A 20,980-nucleotide genomic window follows, 5' to 3' on the forward strand; every position below is an offset into this window, starting at 1 on the left:
ACTTACAAAAAATCGCGGAACGTGTTTCCGCTATTCACGGGTATTGATGTTGTATTTAATATTAAATAATTACCTATTTAATAAGCCCCCTAAGTAACTTGTCTCCGGTACATAATCGGTAAGTATATTCATTCAAAATATATTAATTTTCATAAATGTGCAGGTCATTCATGATCTTTAAAATAACTGACAAATAGTCTTGATACTTCCCATTTTACGCATATTTATATGTAATTTTTTTTTCAGGATTGTGTAAAAGTACCTACGGTATCTCGAATAAAAGACCGCTAAGTAGGTGATATGCAAGAAATCGTAATCTACGTGCCGGATTCAAGCACATCCAGTTCCTCACATCAGTCCCTGGTTAATCTGAAGCTAGCTCAAACATAAGTGACATTGAATATTTTAATTCAGACTTCGATTACAAAGCATAAATCTTTTCTAATAAAATATTTCTTTATTTGTAAGTTCGTTTACTAGGTTCTGTTAGTTACGAAATTATATTTCATATTTAGCAGACTTTTCGGCGAAGTAAAATATCGTGAGATGAGAGAACCGGACATATCCCAATAAGGCCTACCTACTTATGCACTATTTTTATTCATATTTATTATTAATAATGTACACATACATTACAAGTCAAGTTTACAATGGGTGAAATATATCCCAGATAGTAAAATTACAGTTCTATTGCCCAATTTCTACCCGATCTACCCGGTTTTGTATTAAAATACCTGATGAACTGCACAGATTAGGCAGTACATAAATGAGACTCTATCTTGTTGGGTACTAAAATTACAGTTGTATTGGGCAGATTCTTAACTAGTTTTAGCAGTTTTGTCAATCGCACTGTCACTTTTTAGTATCTGAGACATAAAAACAAGAGTGTGTTTTAAAAAGAAAACTAGTGCCTGCGCTAAATCAGAGGATTAATTTGACGAACCGACACCACCACCAGGCTCCGTTTAGTAAGCCGTGGTAAAAAACCGGAACAAAAGGGATTCAAGTACCATGACCTTTAGTGTCGTACTATAATCACGTGACCAGTGTTGTCAGCATAGCAATAACCATAAAATAGCACTGGCGCGCCCTCAAATCCCACGACTCTTCTCTTTCCGCACAGACTCTAGTGAGAACGAAAAAGAAATATTTTGACCGCACCAAGGTCGCGGTACGGTCTAGTGAGCCCGTCTGTAAGGGCTTTTACGGGCTTCACGCACGCCTACGTTATCTGTGGTGTATGACGTCTAGCAGCTGTCAAAAATGAGAGAATAATTATGCTGTCAAGTCAAATGTAAATTAAGGCTAGCTGGTACATAATAGTTGTTTTCGCAACATTTTCCTTACCTTAATTTCCTTTTGCCATAGTTATTTTCTATACTTTAGTGTTTAAAACTTAATGACATTGACAGTACTGGTTTTCTTGTGGTTTTATCGAAACGTGAGGAATATAAACATGTTTATTGTTTGTTAGATCATATACGATCGCGGGGTTTTCGAGTATAAAAACGATGCTGAAGGCAGCGTCCTTTCTTTTTATGGTATCGACAGCAGTTGCAGAAATCACGACACGATGTGGATCCAAAATCGGTACCGCTTTAAACAAGACTGAAGACGGCGTAGAAGGACGCTACATCGTGGAATGGTGTACCCAAATACCCGAGAATGCAAAACTTTGGGAAGTTCAATTGGAACACACAACTGACAATAAATTTAATATTTGTAGAAATAATATCACTCTCAGGCAGAAGCATGGAATGAAAATGGCATTTCATTCTCGACCATTGATATTGGACATTACCAATAGACCTAAGTGTAACATTGTAAGTATCTGTTTTTTTATAATTATAACAAATTAGGTAAGTCCAGTTCACAAACATTCTCAAGCTAACATTCCATATATGTGGTATTCCACCTATCCAATTTCTTTGTCCAATGTGTATTCCATCTCACATTTTGCTTTAATGATTGAGTGAGTTGTACTGACATTGGACAGATGGAATACCACCTTAAGACGCGATGCTGATAGTAAGGTTGTTTAGTATATTTTTGGAATGTTGGCTTGTAAAGACTGTTTTGTGAACTCAGCCATACAACATTTTTGTCATAAGAGTAGTATGAAACTTATTTCTATTTTATACTATGCAATGAGCTGCAAAGGTTGTATTCAGCAGTCTAAGAACTCTATATGGTCATTTAGTAGGTGAATTTATAAGCCACACTATGCATTTGTATGTCTAAAGAGCATAACCAAAGGCACAGATGTGAAGAACTGGTGGTGTTTAGCAAAAATGAGTCAACCCACATCCATTTTGCAATAAAATGTCAACTTTAAGTGTCAATTTTTTGAGTTGACATCTTATTGCAAAATTTATGTGGGTTGACACATTATTGCTAAACACCATCCAACTTATAGTTTGTCAAAGGACTGTCTCATTTCAATCATAGACAGATAGAATCATATTATCTTCGTCTTACACTAGTACTAGCACCCAAAAGAAAAGGATTAGTATAGTTTTCCTGGTTCTTACGGACTGACAAATTGGTTTGACTAACTATATTTGTATCAATTGGTTTTTTTAATTCAGTCCAATCCAAACTAAATCTACTAACTTTAGTTGTTTGACAGATACTTATTAGGGTTTATATTGTTAAGAAGTAATTTTTGTATATGTTAGCAAAAGACGGGGGGAAGTCTATTTCGGTGCAAGATGCTGTTGCGCCAATCATTTGCTAGGACTACTGATGTTACTTTGAAGTGAAAGGGGAGCAAATATTTGTCTTCATTCTTCATATTTTTTATGCAACCAAAGGTTTCATCATTTATAGTATATCTAAATGTAATATATTATAACAACATAAATTAGAGTGATGAATCTACATCATACTAAAATTTCGTGAGATTTGACTGAAACCACTTTTTCCCTATGTTTGCTGCGGGGTCCTTGTCATCTGCTTGGTTTAAATAAATAAATAAGTAAACTATCGTCAAACATAAGGGTTGTTGTAACATAGTGTACCAAAATAGAAGCAATAGAAGATATGTGCTGTTATTGTCACACTGTCACTCTGCGGGCTGTGATGTGCATTCATTCATGTTGTTTGTAATATGCTATGTATTGTGTTAACACTCAACAGTGGAAATTGTTTACAGCCTCAGCTGTCAGCTATTAATGCTATTATTGAAACCATATAGGGTAATTCGCCAGTAACTGGCCACTGTTAGTAATTGGCCACCCTAAACAAAATGAATTTTATTCACCTATAAACAGAATTCATTTTAGTATAAGGCGACTAGTTATTGAAGGCTGGCCAGTTATTGAAACTAAAATGAATTCTGTTTATAGGTGAATAGAATTCATTTTTAATTTAGGCTGGCCAATTACTGGCGAATTACCCTACCATGCATATTTATCAGTATCCTACCAAAATGTTTCAGTTTTGGTTAAAAAACTGCTGAACCTTTTTGCTGCGCCGAAACTTTATTTTCGGTAGTGACTGGCCAAAGTTTTGGTTTTGGTATCTGCAGGTTTCAACACAAAAGTCATGTTTCGGCCGAAGGCGTGCATTCAAACTCAAAATAGAGCAAAACCGAACCTTCAGTTTCAGCAAAAATCCACTAAATAGTTACACAATCCACCAAACTTCTGTGCATGTATGTTCATAACAATTTTCTGCTATCTACTTAGGTGCCCTGTGAACTTGAGACGTCACTATCTCGTGCGATCGTTTGTTTACGTACGCGATTAATCAATTGCTTAGATATGAAATGTGTATGTTTTTAAGTGCAAATATGTTCGCTAGTCTCAGTTGTTTGATGGATTATCAGTTCTAAACAGGCATATTTTTAAACCAAAATATGAAAAGGAGGTCATCGATTTTACCCCTATGTAGTGTAGGTATGTAATGTAAATTTTGTGGAATTGCAGATTTTTTGTTTAACTTTTATGTCACTGAAACTGGTGAGCTATGTGTCATTAGTTCAGAAATTAGTAGAAGTTAGACCAAGATAACTCTGCAGCGCGTTTGATAGGATAGAGTATAGACTGTGGAAGTGTTAAACGTCATAACACTTCCACGCTCTGTGCTATCAAATTCACTGCAGAGTTATCTGGGTCTAACTTTTGGAATATATTTATATAAATATTCAACAATTTACACCTTGGCCACGAAACGCATGCTCCGAGCGTGCACGCTCGGCGCCCACGCCGATAGCCATACACTAGTTAAAATAAAATTGTGCACTGCCCTGCGGCCTGCCCCTACGCTTGACCCTAGGGCCTAGGGGGCCGCCTGACGCCTGACCCTAGGGCCTAGGGTATGAGATGAGAACAGTGCAATTATTATAAACGGGTTCAAATATGGACCATCACGAATCACGTCACGTCTCATTCACCAGCAAAGATACATTATCATAAATATTAAAATTAAATTATATGTATACGTCTTTTATACATCACATCCTGTTGTTCCAGACCTGTCTATCAAAACAGTTTGATGCAGTTTTCTCAAGCTGCTACAAGGTATCCAACAAGATAATTGAGAAGAAAGCAACCACTGAGCATGGGGTCACTAACACGCTAGTGCACTTAATGATGGATACGTATCATCGCATCGACAACATGTTTACCAGCCATCAAGCCCTCAATACATTGAAACCCGTCGTGCAACTTGAAAAGAATAAGTAAGTTTAATTCGTATAGTCCAGCCAGCCAACCATGTTAGTAGCAACAGTGTCAGGCGTGGCTCACTCCTCGATTTCGGCGCTTTGCTACAGGTAGCTAAAAGTACATCCGTTCCACACCAATTTTGGTGGCTAGCCCTAAGCAGCGCGTGGCACTGTCGCCACCTAGCGGCCATATCTGTCCTGATTGTAACAGACTCGCTTTGTTAGAGAGTGAGTCTTCTGTACCTACCTAGTACTATTATTTATTCTGTGAATGTGTTGACTCTATATGTAGTAGATACGAACCTATGTTAACTCAAAACGGTCACCACCCACCAAACGCACACACTGTCTATAGTACGATTAGTAAGTACACGTAAGTATCATCACATCGACAACAAAATCACGAGCCTCGTTTGTAGTTCCCCTCTATCTATGTTTGTTTAATTGTTTCGACCAGTCACGCGTTTCAAGCACATGCCTATTTTTAAAGAAGCTGATGTACCTAGCTACGTTAGAACTCATCACATTCAGATTGCCGCTCTTCGCTATATGGTTTCTACTAATAGGCATTGCAAGTTAGGATTTATGTGTTGTTCGAGGTTTGTTCATAACTTAATCAAACAAAAACGGCTTGACAGATTTGGACGATTTGTTAGGTAAGAATTCGACCCACAGATACCTACTGCGAGGCGAAACATAAATTGTATTGATGTAAATAAACTCTTGTAGGCTTCGACCGGTTCTGCTTTTCATTAGGCGCGCTGACCGGTTTGTGTTTGCTAATTCGTTTTACTCACCTACTTGCGACTTTTTACACAACACAAACATTTGGATTTGCTAAGGCGGTTCAATGCACCAAACCGCGATAAACACTTGTTTTTAATGTCGTCCTATGTACTACATATATCTAAGCAGACTTTTAAAAGTTGTAGCATTTCTAGAGCACCTAAAATTTGGGGATATATAGTATCATTGAATTGATTGTATATAAACTATAGGTATGTGTATGTGTAATTGTTTATACGTAAAAACCGATAATCACTCGAAATTTTGCTTATGACGGGTTTTTAACGTGTTTGTGCACGTAGTCGACTCATAGGTCATTGAAAGTGATAAACGAACGTTATTTATGTAGCAAAAACTTATGAAGCGAAGATTATTATTTATTGTGTGACAATGATATAACATTTTTTCCTCCTACATTTTTGGTAACTTGTAACGGCTCTGGATATTTTATTATTATTAAGTATTATTATAACCTACCTACTTTATTGTTACAGAAGGGAATAATTAATAAGTTAAACAATTAGCATGCACAAAAATGTTATCTAGATCTAGACGTTACTACGCAGGTAATTTTTAAGTAGTATCTACTTTGCGTCCGTAGAGTTTCAGGTTCGAACATAAAAGTCGGCTGCAACTGCATTTTTTAATGCTACTGGTTTAAGGCAGGCAACCAATCTAGCCGCGTAAGCTGGAGATGCCGGTTCGATTCCGGCCTAGGCCACCGAAGGGCTTGGTCACTTATTCTTTAGTAAATATGACATCTATTTCAGTTTATAGGCAACCATTTTTGGTTCTGTTTAGTCCTTTGCCCTTATAGTTTCGCCATGTCCTCCAAGGCTTTGCTTCGTGATCGTTAGTGCTAGAAAATGCAAATTGGCATGGATATATAAATCAAACATTCCCACAAAGTGGTAGAATAAAAAGTAGAAAAAAAAAAACAATTCTAAGCGTCGCTTCTTTACCTCAACTACACGTAAGTAAAGTGGGGATGAATTTTTTTCCCGCTTCAATCCTACTAAGGGTGTCGTTGGATAAGCCTTTCAAAACTTTTTTGTTTTATATATTTTAGAATCATTTTAATAAACGTTTTAAAATAATGATGTGTATACAGGGTGATTCAGGAGACGTGAGCAGGACTAATACTGCGCATTTCGTAGATTATAAGCAACACTTTCGTATCAGTATTAGTGAGGTTAACGTTAATTTTCTAGTCACGTTGAAAAAAAAAGTTATTAATTTATTTACGACATGCGTGGTCACCCTAAAATTAGAATACTAAACTACCGATATTCTGTGTCAAATTGAATATCACCACTGTCATCGCGGTCTGGTTACTTTTGAAAACTCGTATCTCACTCAAGTTTGACAGTTTATTTTCTTCGTAATCAAAAATTAAAGAGGTTTTATGCTTATTAATTAGGTCTTGTAGGGTGACCATGATTTTAGAGGATTATATTTGCCCTCACCAAAAAGTTAAAAAATAGGAAAAAGTGTGGTTGTTTCCCCTAAATACGACGGTGATCGATCAATTATCAGTTACTGAGTGTGCAGGATTAGTCCTGCTCACGTCTCATGAATCACCCTGTATAAAAATCGCGAAAGTTTAAATCAGAAATTTAATAGGTGCCTTGAAATTTGGCTGTATTATATCATCAAAGTGCTTTGGGCGATTATAGAGCAAATCGATATAAAAGCAAATTCTGTGGTTTGGGCGAGCCAATCTTATAGATAGGTACCTATGTTTATATTGGTTTGTCTTGATAAGGATTATCGAATGTATACTTACCACTACCACGCACGCAGCAAAGGAGTTCTCAATAATCAAGTTAAATAATCTGAAATTTGCATGCTCAAAAATGCTATACAAAGTACGAATATGATGTTTCTAAAGTAGGTAAATAAGATACAAAAGATTAATACTAAACTACGTGATAAATTGATGTCAGCGTGTTTTCAATTTTGTGATATCGTATCATAATGTCTAAGGTTCTGACCTTTGATTGATTTTATTAAGATCTAGATGTTTGCAATAGGCAATTTTCCTTAAATTATGCTGTATATTCGCTAGAGTTTCCTTGTTATGACAAATTAATTACATATGTATTAAATTTATTATTAACTATACTCGTACGTGAATACTCTGAATACCAGCTGAATACACATCATCAATACAGACATAACGACAACAGTACTAACACATACTTTTACTACAATACATATCATAACAGCAATACTAATACTGTTATCTGACCATAGGTGGACCTTTTGCCTTTGCAATAAAGTTTACAAATTGTCAGGTAACACTGTAGACGATCGTACATTACTGTAAGGCAAAGACATATGTAACTTCTGTAAGGTAAGGTGGGATACATAGTTTATTTTGCTCGGGGCAAGACAAACAGATGTCTGTCCCTATGAACCCTAATACAAGTTGAAATAAATAGACAGTAGAAATGTTACGTGTATGTAGGTATTGCTTAACATGTCAAGGGTCTATATGTATATATTACGGTTCATCACTATTGCCGCTATAGGCAATCACGTATATAAAAAAACTAAAAATACATAATTGAACACCGCCATATACGAAACGTAATATTTCGACTTTATTGTCTGTCAGTCATCTATTCTGACGAAGAAGTTCGGAAGTTGAAATCTAAAACAGTATTTGACAACAAATAGTACAAACATCAACACTCCTAAGGGGCTATTCATAAATTACGTCATTTCAAATTAGGGGGGGGTCTGGCCATCGGATGATGGTAGCATGACGTAAGAGGAAACGGGGTCATTGGTGATTTTTGGATGATTTTAGGGGGGGGGGGGGGTCAAAAATCGTCCAAAACGATGACGTAATTTATGGACAGCCCCTAACTGTACATCGGTGGACCTTATTACAAAAGGAATAAGATCCACCGATGTACAGTTAACAATGTGGACGATGGTACTATTTAAATTATATAAATAATGGGAGACCCGTACAATAATTGTGATTTATTTTGGATCGATTTATCCTTCGGTGTCCCAGAGGCGTCTGATGCATGTACAACAATTTACTCAAAAGCAAATTTTCCTTTTTTTGCAGCCATGAGCTCGTGGCCACGTACAACCTGCACTACATAGACGTGAGCGAATCGTTTGGCATGCTTACAAAAGAGTATAAGAATAGTTCCAGTACTAAAGAAATTGATGTAAGTATTTAAAAGCATAATGTAAAGCAAGGGGAAAAGTATGTACGTGTAAATTCCGGATTTGTCCTGAGAGTCGTAAAGTTCGGAATAGTTCAAATCTCGCCGGTGTGATTTTTAATTATTTTGTGGTGACCACCCACTGAACGTCTAGTGACATTCACCAAGGAGGAATTTAGCTGAAAGGTGTCAAGATCTTATATGATCAATTGATCACTCGTGTCACTTCGTCCGTCTATTATAACGAATTTGCTCCGAAACTACTGGTACGATTAAACCGATAAGTTGACATTGCTTAGTTAGGCGAAACTCAGTTTTGTAATGATGAAAATTATCTATTTCTAATATTTTAGGCTGTAGATTGGATAAACATCAGAGGCAACTGCACCGCGCTGCCCGAGTCTGCGACAGTTGTTTGCCACGTGCGGTGTCCCGAGGCGGGTAATTGTGTACTACTGTCTTTGCAATACACCGCGTCGTATCGAAACACCATCGACGACCCCAGCCCCTTTGAATACTGTGAGTACATCAAAAGCCGCTTTTAATCACACAATTATTATTAGGGTTCCGTACCCAAAGCATAAAAACGGGACCCTATTACTAAGACTCCGCTGTCCGTCTGTATGTCACCAGGCATCTCATGAACCGTAATAGCTAGAAGTTGAAAGTTTCACAGATGACGTATTTCTGTTGCCGCTATTACAACAAATACTAAAAACAGAATAAGATAAATATTTAAGTGGGGTTCCCATACAACAAACGTGATTTTATGCGTAATGGTACGGAACCCTTCGTGCGCGAGTCCGACTCGCACTTGGCCGGTTTTTATTAACGTCAGCTTTATTGTAACGGGCTTTACTTAATAGTCAACGATGGAATAACAGAAAGACGTATACAGGTCATACTCATTCATAGATGATTTGGCATTAGTGGCTTGCAATCGCTGCATTTAAATTTTATGTAACGTATTATTTAATGAAAATAAACGAATGATAAATATTTAAACGGAATACCCATCACAAATGAAAGTACAATTTAACCTTTATTCATGTAAAATATAGTTGTTCAAAAACATTGTGTCACATCCCCATGACAAAAATAAATAACTGTTTTTTCCCAATGACTCGTTGTGGTTAGGGTGAATGGAAATGCGTAGTATTTGCACGTGAAAATGGTCACTTTACCTTAACAGTTATACGACATTGTATTTATTCACCTACAACAACACAGGCTGTAAACTCCTGTTTGAAAAAATGTGCTTACAATTAGTTATACAGGCTGGCCAAAAAATAAGTGCATTCCCGTTGCACCGGGAATGCATTTCTTTTTTGGCCACCCTGTATGTACTATTTTCTACTTCCACCATCCGTCTACCAACTGTTGCCTTTATTTATTTCAGTACTGTCTCTAAAAATCGAGACATTACTGAAATAAATAGGTAGCGCATTATGGAATAGTGTATGGAAATCGGGAAGGCTTATATGTTTACATTCAATTTACAATAAGTACAGAAAGATTTTGTAAACAATGACAATATTTCCTTGTAGGTACATATATTGATATATTTACTTTATGACACTCTCGCGAAAGGATTGAATTCTAACTGACCTTCCCTGATCTATAATTTATATAAATAATCTAACTTTTCTAGAGTATGCAATCTCGAAGGCGATGTGCTTGCACCTCAAAATAATATTTACAGAATCAGTAACGAATAATCTATATAAATAATGATGATAAACATTTTTCCACCAAAAATAAATTATATCGCACAAAAAAATAAATTTTGGAATTAAATAAAAAATCTGGTATAACGGTTAAAATCTGTCCTCGAGCCCTGGAGGCCTTGGTCGTTTTTTTTCTCGTTATGACATCTACCTACTTTTAGTTTATTAAATCATTACGAACACTACTTATAAAGTTCAAATCGGAATTACAGGTGCCCCGCCGAGCGAGGACAGGGAGATGGACCTGGGCATGAACCCGCGCGTGTGGTGGGCGATAGGCGCGCTGGCGCTGACGCTGACGCTGCTGGCGGCGTGCTGGGCCGCGCACTCGCGCGTGCTGGCCAACCTGCGCAAGAAGGTGCTGCACGACTGGGTGCACAGGTACATCATTGAGTACCATTATTTTTCTCACACCCCGGTTCCCGGTTGCACACCAGAGCCAGGATGATTATGGCAACCTAATCTCAATAATAAGACAGATATCTGGTCTTCCAACAGTTCCAACCCAGAGAGGCTACTAGGTTTTTTGAGATTATTCCGGTTTCTTCTCAATATGTTTTTTTTTTATCTGAAGTGCCGGATTTTGCACGATTTTTTATTTTCACTATTTAAAGAATAATGATATTTCGTATATACACTCCAATAACCCTATTGTACTAGCTGGGAAAAGAACCAACGACCTCCGGCTTAGCGGCTAAACGTTATGCTACTAGATGACAGTGTTTTATTAAACCGTTTTTCAGTTTAGTACCCGGCGCGGAGTTCAAACTTGTAAATACGTATACATTATACATGTATTTGTCTACAGATACGCTTCGTACACGGCTGAGAACACGCCAGTGGTGGACCCGGGCCACATCCTCCTGCTGTACGCGCGGGACTGCGAGCCGGCCATGGAGGCCGTCAGCGTGCTAAAGGAGATGCTCGAGGAAGGCGCTCCGGCCCGGGTAAGAGATGAGATATCAAACACTTATCAATTGTAGAAAGGTGAAAGTATCAGAAAAAATCGTGATCGCGTTTGACAGAAAAACTGGATGGCGCTCTATGGCGCCAAGTGTTTTGTGGTAACGAAAGGAAACTTCGAATTTTGACAACCAGAGTTACCACATAATGTACATACTGGACCGTATACAGACATCTGTTTCGGGTGTCAATTCGAGACACAAATACTTAGTAGACTGTACACTTGTTTCTGTTTACCTTATCAAAAACAGCAGTTTTCCTCCTTATATTTCGGTCGCGTGCTCACGCCTTCCTGAAGTTGGCCACAAGCGATTGCAATAAATATTTCAAACGCTTAAAATGCATGAAAGTGTGCTAAAGAGATGGCTTTCATGAAGAAGACGCTCGGGCTGAATAATATTAAGGCAGCTTGAAATATGTAAAAGGACAAGTCCGAACACACTGCGATGCTTTTGCGACTGAAAGCGTCAAAGTTGGGTATATTTTATCTTTTATTTCGCGCATAACGCGTTCAGCTGTCGTCGCGCTGCCTGTGTAGCCAAGCATTTACTCTCAAAATGTACAATTAAAGTTTGAATTGAAACAAGCATTTGTCTTCAGCAATGTTTAATATATTCCAGGTATACGATTTATTCAGCGCCGACTGCATGGCGCTTTACGCCCAGGCACCGGAAGAGTGGCTCTGTGGCGTACTCGCGCGGCCCGACGTGCGCGTCGTGCTAGTGCAGACCCCGGCCGCCGCGGCGCTGTACGCGGCGCAGGTCTCCAAGGACATGCAGAGTGAGTCTATTTTTAATAAGTAATGTACAATGATTTTTATATCTCAAGATATGTTATAGGCGTTCCAAAATTGAAGCGCTTAACAAATTGTACAAGGTGCCTTCAGTCGCACCTGGGCAAGCGAGAAATGTGCACGTGCTAACGAGCTCCCACTCACCGAAAGAGAAAGAGACAAGCTCATGTCTAACAACGAGTATGACAAAGATGAATGGAATGTAAAAATTAGTCAAAAATAACAGACTTATTCGTAGGCATAGAAACAAATATGGAAGTATTTTTTATGCTCCTTATGTATGAGTGTAACCTATCTATAGTCATCTCGGAGTAATTAACAATGGAGCCGCCATTAACAGGCGTTCCCCTCTGTCGAAAATAGGCGGCCAATGGTCAACCATATGTATGGACTGACGTTTATCTGACATGACGTACCTATACATTTGATGTGCCCCTCCCCACAAAAAACGGCAGACTATTTTGTACCGAAAATTTTAGACATGGCGTCTCCGTTGGTTATATCCTCTAAGATAGTCATATAATATCATCATTGGTAAATGTATACTTATGCCAGTTCCTTCAAGTCTCTTTTAGTTGGGCTGTATATAATAAAAATATATGTTTTTACTGTAATTTTATTACGTAAAAAAAAATCTACATACATTTTACGTGATAGCTGTGATAAAAATTCAGACCCTGGCCTGTATGCGGTGCAGGTCTCCCAGGACATGCAGAGTGGGTCTTTGTAATTGTAGTGTAGTCAGGCGTGGCTCACTCCGCGATTTCGTCGCTTTGCTACAGGTAGCTAAAAGTACATCCGTTCCGCCCTAATTTTGGAAAAAGCCATAACCGCGCGTGGCGCTGTCGCCACCTAGCGGCCATATCTGTGCTGATCGTAACAGACGCGTTTTGTTAGAGAGTAACCCCCTTATTCATAAAACTTTACGGGCATGATTTAGTTAAATTATGTTTTATCCCTTACAAATACATAAGTCAAAATGATAGATAAGGACAAACGATTATTACCTAATTGAGGTTTGTAGCTCGTTTATGAATAAAGGGGTGAGTCTTCTGTACCTAGTACTATTATTGATTCTGTGGTGTAGTGTACTGTAGGATGGAGCGGCTACTAAAGTATCTTTGTTTAAACTATAGTTCGTTTTTTAGCATTAGACAAAGACTACGCGATCTTGACGTGCCTTTTAATTGAAAAACGCTTTTTAAAAATCAGTAACTATTACTTATGAAAGCAAAAGAATGTTAATAATCGTATATGATTCATAATTGTTACATATTTGCCGTGACTTATTTTTCAAAAAGTGTTTTTCAATAAAAAGACACGTCTGGATTGTTTACCTTTTTACTAATGCAAAAAAAACGAACTATAACACTTTCTTTATTCTTATATTATTTTCAGTGCAACAACCGCTGTTGGGAGCTCGTGTGCAATACAAGAAGCCTCACTACGGAGATGTGCTACTGCAGTTCGCATTGCGACTGGTGCGGGACATGGCCCCGATGCAGCAAGAGTATGCCCGGTATTACATCGCTACGTGAGTATCAACTTGTAATGTTTTATGTTTAACACTTGCAAAGTCATGCTATTGGTATGTGGAGCTCGGCTGACAATATGAAACAAAAAACCGGCCAAGTGCGAGTCGAACTCGCGCACGAAGGGTTCCATACCAATACGCAAAAAACGTCAAAAAAATCACGTTTGTTGTATGGGAGCTAGGGTGGTTCACGTTTGTATGGGAAAAATTCAAACTCTAGTTAGAAGAAGCGGCACCCCCTCATTTTGTTACACTTGTTATGTTGACAAAATACGCCAAGTTTTGTAATCTTATCTCAACTACAAGGGGGTGCTCAAACACTTTTAAATTTTTCAAAGTTGTATGAAATCCAAAAAAATCAAGTTATTATTTTTTAGATTTTTATGTAAGTAGTGGTTTTCACATTATTTGATAGTGTGATTTAAAAGTTATTAAGTAAAAAAATATTTTTATTTCTTTTTTTTATGATTTTTTTAGGTGAAATTCAAAAAATCTTACTTTTGAAAAATTATAAAAAATATAAATAAAAATGTTTTTCTACTTAAATACTTATAAATCACATGTGCAAATAGTGTGAAACCAGATACTTAAATAAAATTCTGAATAATAAATACTTTTTTTTTGGTATTCATACAACTTTGACAATTTTCAAAGTGGTTGAGCACCCCCTTGTAGTTGAGATAAAATTACGAAACTTGGTGTATTTTATCAGCATAATAAGTGTAACAAAATAAGGGGGTGCCCCGTAGGAAAATAAAAAAAAATGTTTTTTGGGCCACCCTAATGGGAGCCCTACTTAAATATTTAATTTACTTTGTTTTTAGTATTTGTTGTTATAGCGGCAACAGTAATACATCATCTGTGAAAATTTTAACTAGCTATCACGGTTCATGAGATACAGCCTGGTGGCAGACAGACCGACAGTGGAGTCTGAGTAATAGGGTCCCGTTTTTAACTTTTTACCCTTTGGGTACGGAACCCTAAAGACCTCACTAGAGTTGGACTAAGCTAACTCTGCGTGCAATTTGTAATGACAAAGTGTGGCAACGACGTCATCATTAATGTCAATACTTCTATGAAAATATACCTTAATAAAAAAAAAATATCCCACTGCTGGGCACAGGCCTCCTCTCAAGCTCGAGAAGGTTTGGCGTCTCCACGCTGGCCCAGTGCGGGTTGGGGAGTTCACATACACCTTTGAATTTTCTTTGACTCAGGCAGGTCATGGCCCCGATGCAGCAAGAGTGTGCTCGGTATTATATCGCTACGTAAATCGACTTGTAATAATTTGAGTTAAACTGTATTAATCTGCTGAAGGCAGACTTAGGCTTGTGGATCTCGATCTGCCGTCCTAGTCTAAAAGGCAGTTTTTCGACAAAAGCTAGTTTCGAGATAATCGCAAAAAACCAACCCAAACATCTTTCTTGAATTTCTACGAAACGGAAACACTTTTTCCATTTTTTCTTTTTGTATGTGGTAGGTATATATATGTACTTATTTTAGGTATTTATAGTATGTTTCTAAACAGCTCAGTTTTTTTTAATTTTATAAAAAACACTTTAGATTAGTATTAAGCTTAAAAATGTGTAGGTCGTACTAGTCAAGAAGGCGGAAAACATGCGTTATGCGGCGTTCTAACTTAGTTACGAAGTAGAAACTAGGTAAAAACGCCGTATATGTCACATGCTGCCTTTTTGCTTAGTAACAATGAATAATTCCCACTTGAAATCCTAAGTTAAAAGACCTTATAGCAGCTATTCGGCATTTTTGGTTAGTATACTAGGAAAAATTAAGATTTTGTCCAGATTTTCGACTAGCGTGCTAGTGTAAAAAAACGTATACCACCAAAAACACCGAATATACGGTTTTATAGATTAGTATTTATGGAAGAAATGGGAATAAAAAATAGACACGTAGTTTAAATGTTTATTTATATACGAACAAAAAACGCCATACTACTAGGCTATTATTAAAAAAACGTGATCCAGCGATTACTTTTTGGATTATAATCTTAATTACCATACAAAATTAACACATAAATTGGGTTATTCCCACTAGTTACCATCAAGTTGTTACCAGTGGTAACTAATGGGATTTGTTTCCCAGTAGTTACCACTGGTAAAAGGTGGGATTTTTTCCCCAGTAGTTACTACAATTTTGTTAGGGTTCAATAAAGCCTCTATTTTTATAGTATTCTACTTATACTGTTTTTATTACTATTTAACTATAACAACTTGATGGTAACTAGTGGGAATAACCCGATTTATATGTTAATTTTGTATGGTAATTAAGATTATAATCCAAAAAGTAATCGCTGGACCCCGTTTTTTTAATAAAAGCTTAGTAGTATAGTGTTTTTTGTTCATATAATAAAAGACATTTAAATTGTACTGTAAAAAAATGTTGGTGGTAACTACTAGGGAAAAAATCCCACCATTTACCAGTGGTAACTTCTGGAAATTTTTTTTCCAGTAATTACCACAAAACTGAGTTGGTGGTAGCTACTGGGAAGAAAGGTGGGAAATAAATTCCCAGTAGTTACCACTGGTAACAACTTGGTGGTAGATACCTAACTGGTGGGAATAACCCCATAATATGTACAAATTTTTAATGTGTACAGTCTTTCTGATTTTATTTGTATCATAGGCTAGATTTACTCGACTCTACTAATGACATTACATGTACTTCTAATGAGCATGAGCAAAGAAACTTAAAAAAGTCCGCAATAAGCTCAGCCGAATTATTACTTCCCATAAAAACGGAGATTCGTACTCATTTTAAAACAACGTGTTGGATTGTAATAAATTGCACATACAATAACATAAGGTATATCTATACCAGTTCCTAATTAGTTTATATTCCAACAAAACTAATGAAATAGAGGAAAAATAAGTTTTGTATGAAAAACTTATATTCGCTGTATTTTTTTTATTATGGTATCTGAAGCTACACATTAATTACAGGCATAGATATACCTTATCCTTTAGTGAGTACAAAGTTTTAGAGCAATCTACCTAATCGTTTTAAAATGAGAGCGTAACTACGTTTGTATGGAGATCCCAGCTTGCTGCTGACTTAAATCTTAGCAACCATCTATCTTTGTAGGTGACCAGTTTTCGCATACACGTAACTCACAATAATACATAATGTTTTACCGAATTCGTGGCATCTCTAATAGTTATTTTAGTTTGTTATCAATAGGCATCGAATCATCGAGAGTTTCATCGCACGGTAAGACGTTAGCGAGTTGTGTAGTCTACATTAGCAATAAAATTAAACTCGTATTATTTCCTGCACATACTCTGTCATTTATTTAATTCTAAAACGCATTTTAGCGGTTGTACCTAATTAAAAATCAGATTCAAATTTTAATAAAATTATTTTTCTATTAGATTACAAACTCATAGCTTTTACTATTTTAACATACAACTATTACCTAATACACAAACATACCAACTTATTTTAAGATACATATTGTTTTTTTATAAAACCCACTTAGGTATTTAATGGCCTAATATATATATAACTCTCAGTTGGTTTTTGGATGGACCCAGGTTCCATACAAAGATGCCCATGGTCCTTTGTCCTGGTTATCTAAATACTTAGGCGGAAAATGTTATTCTGTCCATAAGAATTCTCATTAAATTTCCCTTTAAAACATTTTTCAATAAGATTTAAACTCTTCGTAATGTCAAATACCTACTTGGCTTATAGGGAATTAAACCCGATACAATTAGCTCTAATATAAATTTGATTTTATTTAAATAAAAGCAGTCAAACCGTCGAATGAAAACATAAAACTTAAACAACGTTTGCTGTAGAAAAGTACGTATGAACAATTTCATCATCACAAACTACGCTAGAAAGACGTATTTGCGAGGCAATTTTAAAGTATATATCTTGATAAAAATGATAATACTCGAAGGTACTGATTGTAAACACTACATATTATTGATAACATATGATGGTAATGCAATAATAAAGTATTATTCTTACTTTGGCGTTCGGTCAATATTTCGCGCGCAAAATGCCACCTCCGCTCGCATACCGACAGCCACAAGCCTGCGCTTGCGGCTGACGGCTTTTACTTAGCATAAGGGTGTCTTTCGGCGCGCGGGGAGCATGACGAAGGTTGGAGCATATACTGCGTTATAGACTAGTTAGACGCACTTTCAACCATTATAAAAGTTTGTTTGCGTTTAATACGACGTCCATACAAAATAAGAAGAACGTATAACATTTATACGTTTCTAAAGACTATTATGGTGACGTAAAAAAGTTAAGTGATACTAGGCTTAAATGACGTATGAGACATTGAAACAAAAATAAATACTATACGATTTTTTAGACTAGTATCAGATCTAAAATTTTGCTAAAGATCCTAATCTTAAAGCGCGTATAGCGTCTTTTACGTATTTTTAGCCTAGTTTTTGGCGTATACGTTATTTTAGGCTAGACATGGTGGATAAGATTTTACGCAAACCAGAGCGTAAAAAAACGTATAGCTGCATATACGTTGTTTTAGCCTGGCTTTGTCAAATAGTCGCTTTTTAGACTAGGAACGCTTAGAAAATTAGTGCAAATACGGTCTTTTTACGATATTTTTCTCGAAAACTAAGCCACTTATCGGAAAACGGGCCAAAGTGGTTGATGCATCTCGATCTCTACATTACGAATATCACAAAAAGTCAATTTTGGCAAAATGTCGAAAAACTGCCTTTTAGCTTAGGAGGGCAGCGATGGTGTGGTGGACTATTTTAGGCAGGAAGGAAATGATTTAATATGTCATTGAGATAAGCTAAATTCAAACCCACTTGGCAAATATAGTAAAAAAAAATATTCAGGCTTTGACACTATGTATATCCGGTCGAAACGGTCGGACGCACCGTCCGTTTTACCTACTAAAATACGAGTACGTTTAACCCCCACCGGGTACCATTTCATGTTTCAAATTGATTCACAAATGGAACACACGTCATCATCCCCACCATTCTCATTCCAGCGTGTCGGAGCTGGGCGACGAGCTGATGCCGCAGGTGGCGCCCTACCGGCGCTACGAGCTGCCCGCGCACGCCGCGCGCCTTGTGGCCGACCTGCGCCTGCGCGCCGCCGCCGACCAGCCCCAGCGCCTGCGCGGCCTCGCCGCCGCCGTGCACCGCCTGCTCGACTACGTCAGGGCCAATGAGAACTACTTGCGGGACGAACTCATGTTCATATAGGTACGCTGCAGACTATTCATAGAACACGCGAAGAATAATGTTATCGTGTCGTTAGAAAAGCGCAGCGCCATCTAGTGGAGCGTTAGCTGATTGCGGGGACATATGCACACGGGAAAACAAAATGTGTGAGTTCTGTTACCAAAAGTAAGAAAATTTCCAGTTAACAATTTAGTCTAATATGTTGCTGTGGCTGTCAATCATATCCGCGTGCAGCTTATTCGAATAAAGGATAAGGATTATAGGTCAGGCAACGAATGCTCAAAAAAAGGGAAATGTTTGAACATAATTTTTGACTTCGTAGCTTTGTTTGGACTAGTTATTAAGAGGTGAACATATCAAAAGTCCCCGGCCGTAGCCCTTGAGCCGGGGTGGAGAGGGGGTTTGAAGGTCCCATTTTTCGGTTTTTCGATTATATCTCGGACACTATGCGTCTTAGCGACATGACCACTTATACAAAATGAAAGTTGATTAAATTTGTTACAAGTTTTATTCATGGAATGTTGATATATTCGGCAGTGGCGGATTTGCACTAAGGCCAAGTAGGCCCGGGCCTAGGGCGGCAAGATATTAAGAGCCAACGGGAGTGGTAATTTCTCCATACAAACGTACTCCTCGTTTTCCTCCGTGGTTTTTGAAGCTAGAGCAATGATTTTTTCAACACAGATTAATATTGTCAATATCTGTGTCGGACCGTTTTGCTTTTTTTGATATTTTTGTTTTTTAAGGCGCTAGAGCCCTTCAAAAATGGCCAAAATGGCCTAATTGACTATGCCGCAATGAGAGGCGTGGCATTCAAAACTGATATCAATTAGCCGAAAAAGCAAAACGGTCCGACACAGATAATTTCATAATCATTTAGATTTCCAAATTTGGTTACGATTGGTTAAGTTTTGGAGGAGGAAGCAGAGGAGTACGAAACCTCGATTTTTGAGATTTTTACGCAGGATTTTTCGCCTTGTCCTTATCGCACTACTTTTAGGTGCCGCTTCCGTTAGCGAGACGCGTATATTTACCTAAAATATTTAAAACTCAGCTCCTGTTTCGTCTTAAGGGCTATGTGACAAAAAATTCGCTGCATAATTCGCTACAACAAGAAATAACTCAAAATGTACCCAATATGATGGGTGCTGAGAAAGGGGCGGCTACAGGGTCTGGGCCTAGGGCGGCAAAGACTGCAAATCCGCCACTGATTTTCGGTATACGTAATAAACGCTCTACAAAAAATTTCCATATCTAGTATACTTAATTTCGATCGTGGCATAACGTGTAGCTTAACGTAGTGGGTGCGAATTTGTCAAATCGTTTTAAGAGGAGAACGTAAATGCCTTTCTTCTTATATTAAATTAGTATGTAATTAGATAAATAGTTGTATTTTGAAATATTTATAGTTTGGGTGAATCAACTTTTTGTTGTCACTCATCGCCATGGCTACGGCCGCCTGGCTCACTCATAAAACCCTGGTTTCATGGCTTTTATAATAACAATCCTATATTTTTATGGCAGTTATAAGCCCGTTTCATAGGTCATCTACCTACTTAGCATATTAAAAGAAAGTACACACTAAACAAATGCTACAATAGGCCTGTTGCAAGTAACAAAGAATCATGGAATTAATGGTTTCAACGAAACATATATGTTAATATGATTCTAAAAAATGGCCCAATCTCAGTATAAACTGAAGGATTATTAATATATTCAATAAAATAAAAGTGCAAAATTCTCCAATCGGCCATTTTTACTGAAACGCCAATCAGAAACGTTCCAAACAGTGACGTCATCAATCCATAACATATTTCTTAGAGCAACATAGACAACCTCATTCACCGAAATCTATACGTGGGCACCAAAGAGTTCGAAAGGTGCAAAAAAAATGTTATTTCGCCACTAAACATTTATTACGTCCAAAAAATATTATTACACGATATAAAGTAGATATAGATGGTCAACCAAATCTTGTCAGTAGAAAAAGGCGCGAAATTCATATTTTCTATGAGATGATATCCCTTTGCGCCTACATTTTTCAAATTTGCCGCCTTTTTTTACTGACAAGATCTGCTTGACCAAGTATATCTATTTGTTATTATTTAAATAAAATGCTAAA

General features: G+C 37.3%; 1 protein-coding gene across 2 annotated transcripts; it reads left to right on the forward strand.

Annotated features, from left to right (window-relative positions):
• The first annotated feature begins 1,302 nt into the window (after window positions 1-1,302).
• LOC134791047 (uncharacterized) lies at window positions 1,303-18,996 on the forward strand. Of its 2 annotated transcripts, XM_063762081.1 has the most exons (10): window positions 1,304-1,823; window positions 4,476-4,684; window positions 8,541-8,646; window positions 8,997-9,162; window positions 10,583-10,751; window positions 11,179-11,317; window positions 11,954-12,094; window positions 12,824-12,842; window positions 13,525-13,660; window positions 18,663-18,994. In XM_063762081.1, exons 1-10 carry the CDS (start codon window positions 1,512-1,514, stop codon window positions 18,877-18,879), a joined length of 1,614 nt encoding a protein of 537 aa, XP_063618151.1. In that variant the 5' UTR covers window positions 1,304-1,511; the 3' UTR covers window positions 18,880-18,994. The 2 variants fall into 2 exon arrangements, with proteins under 2 accessions (XP_063618158.1, XP_063618151.1); XM_063762088.1 differs by lacking the exon at window positions 12,824-12,842 and having other exon boundaries at window positions 1,303-1,823; window positions 11,954-12,113; window positions 18,663-18,996.
• The last annotated feature ends 1,984 nt before the right edge of the window (window positions 18,997-20,980 follow it).

This window comes from Cydia splendana, chromosome 1, assembly GCF_910591565.1.
Source record: "Cydia splendana chromosome 1, ilCydSple1.2, whole genome shotgun sequence".
NCBI classification, from domain to species: domain Eukaryota; kingdom Metazoa; phylum Arthropoda; class Insecta; order Lepidoptera; family Tortricidae; genus Cydia; species Cydia splendana.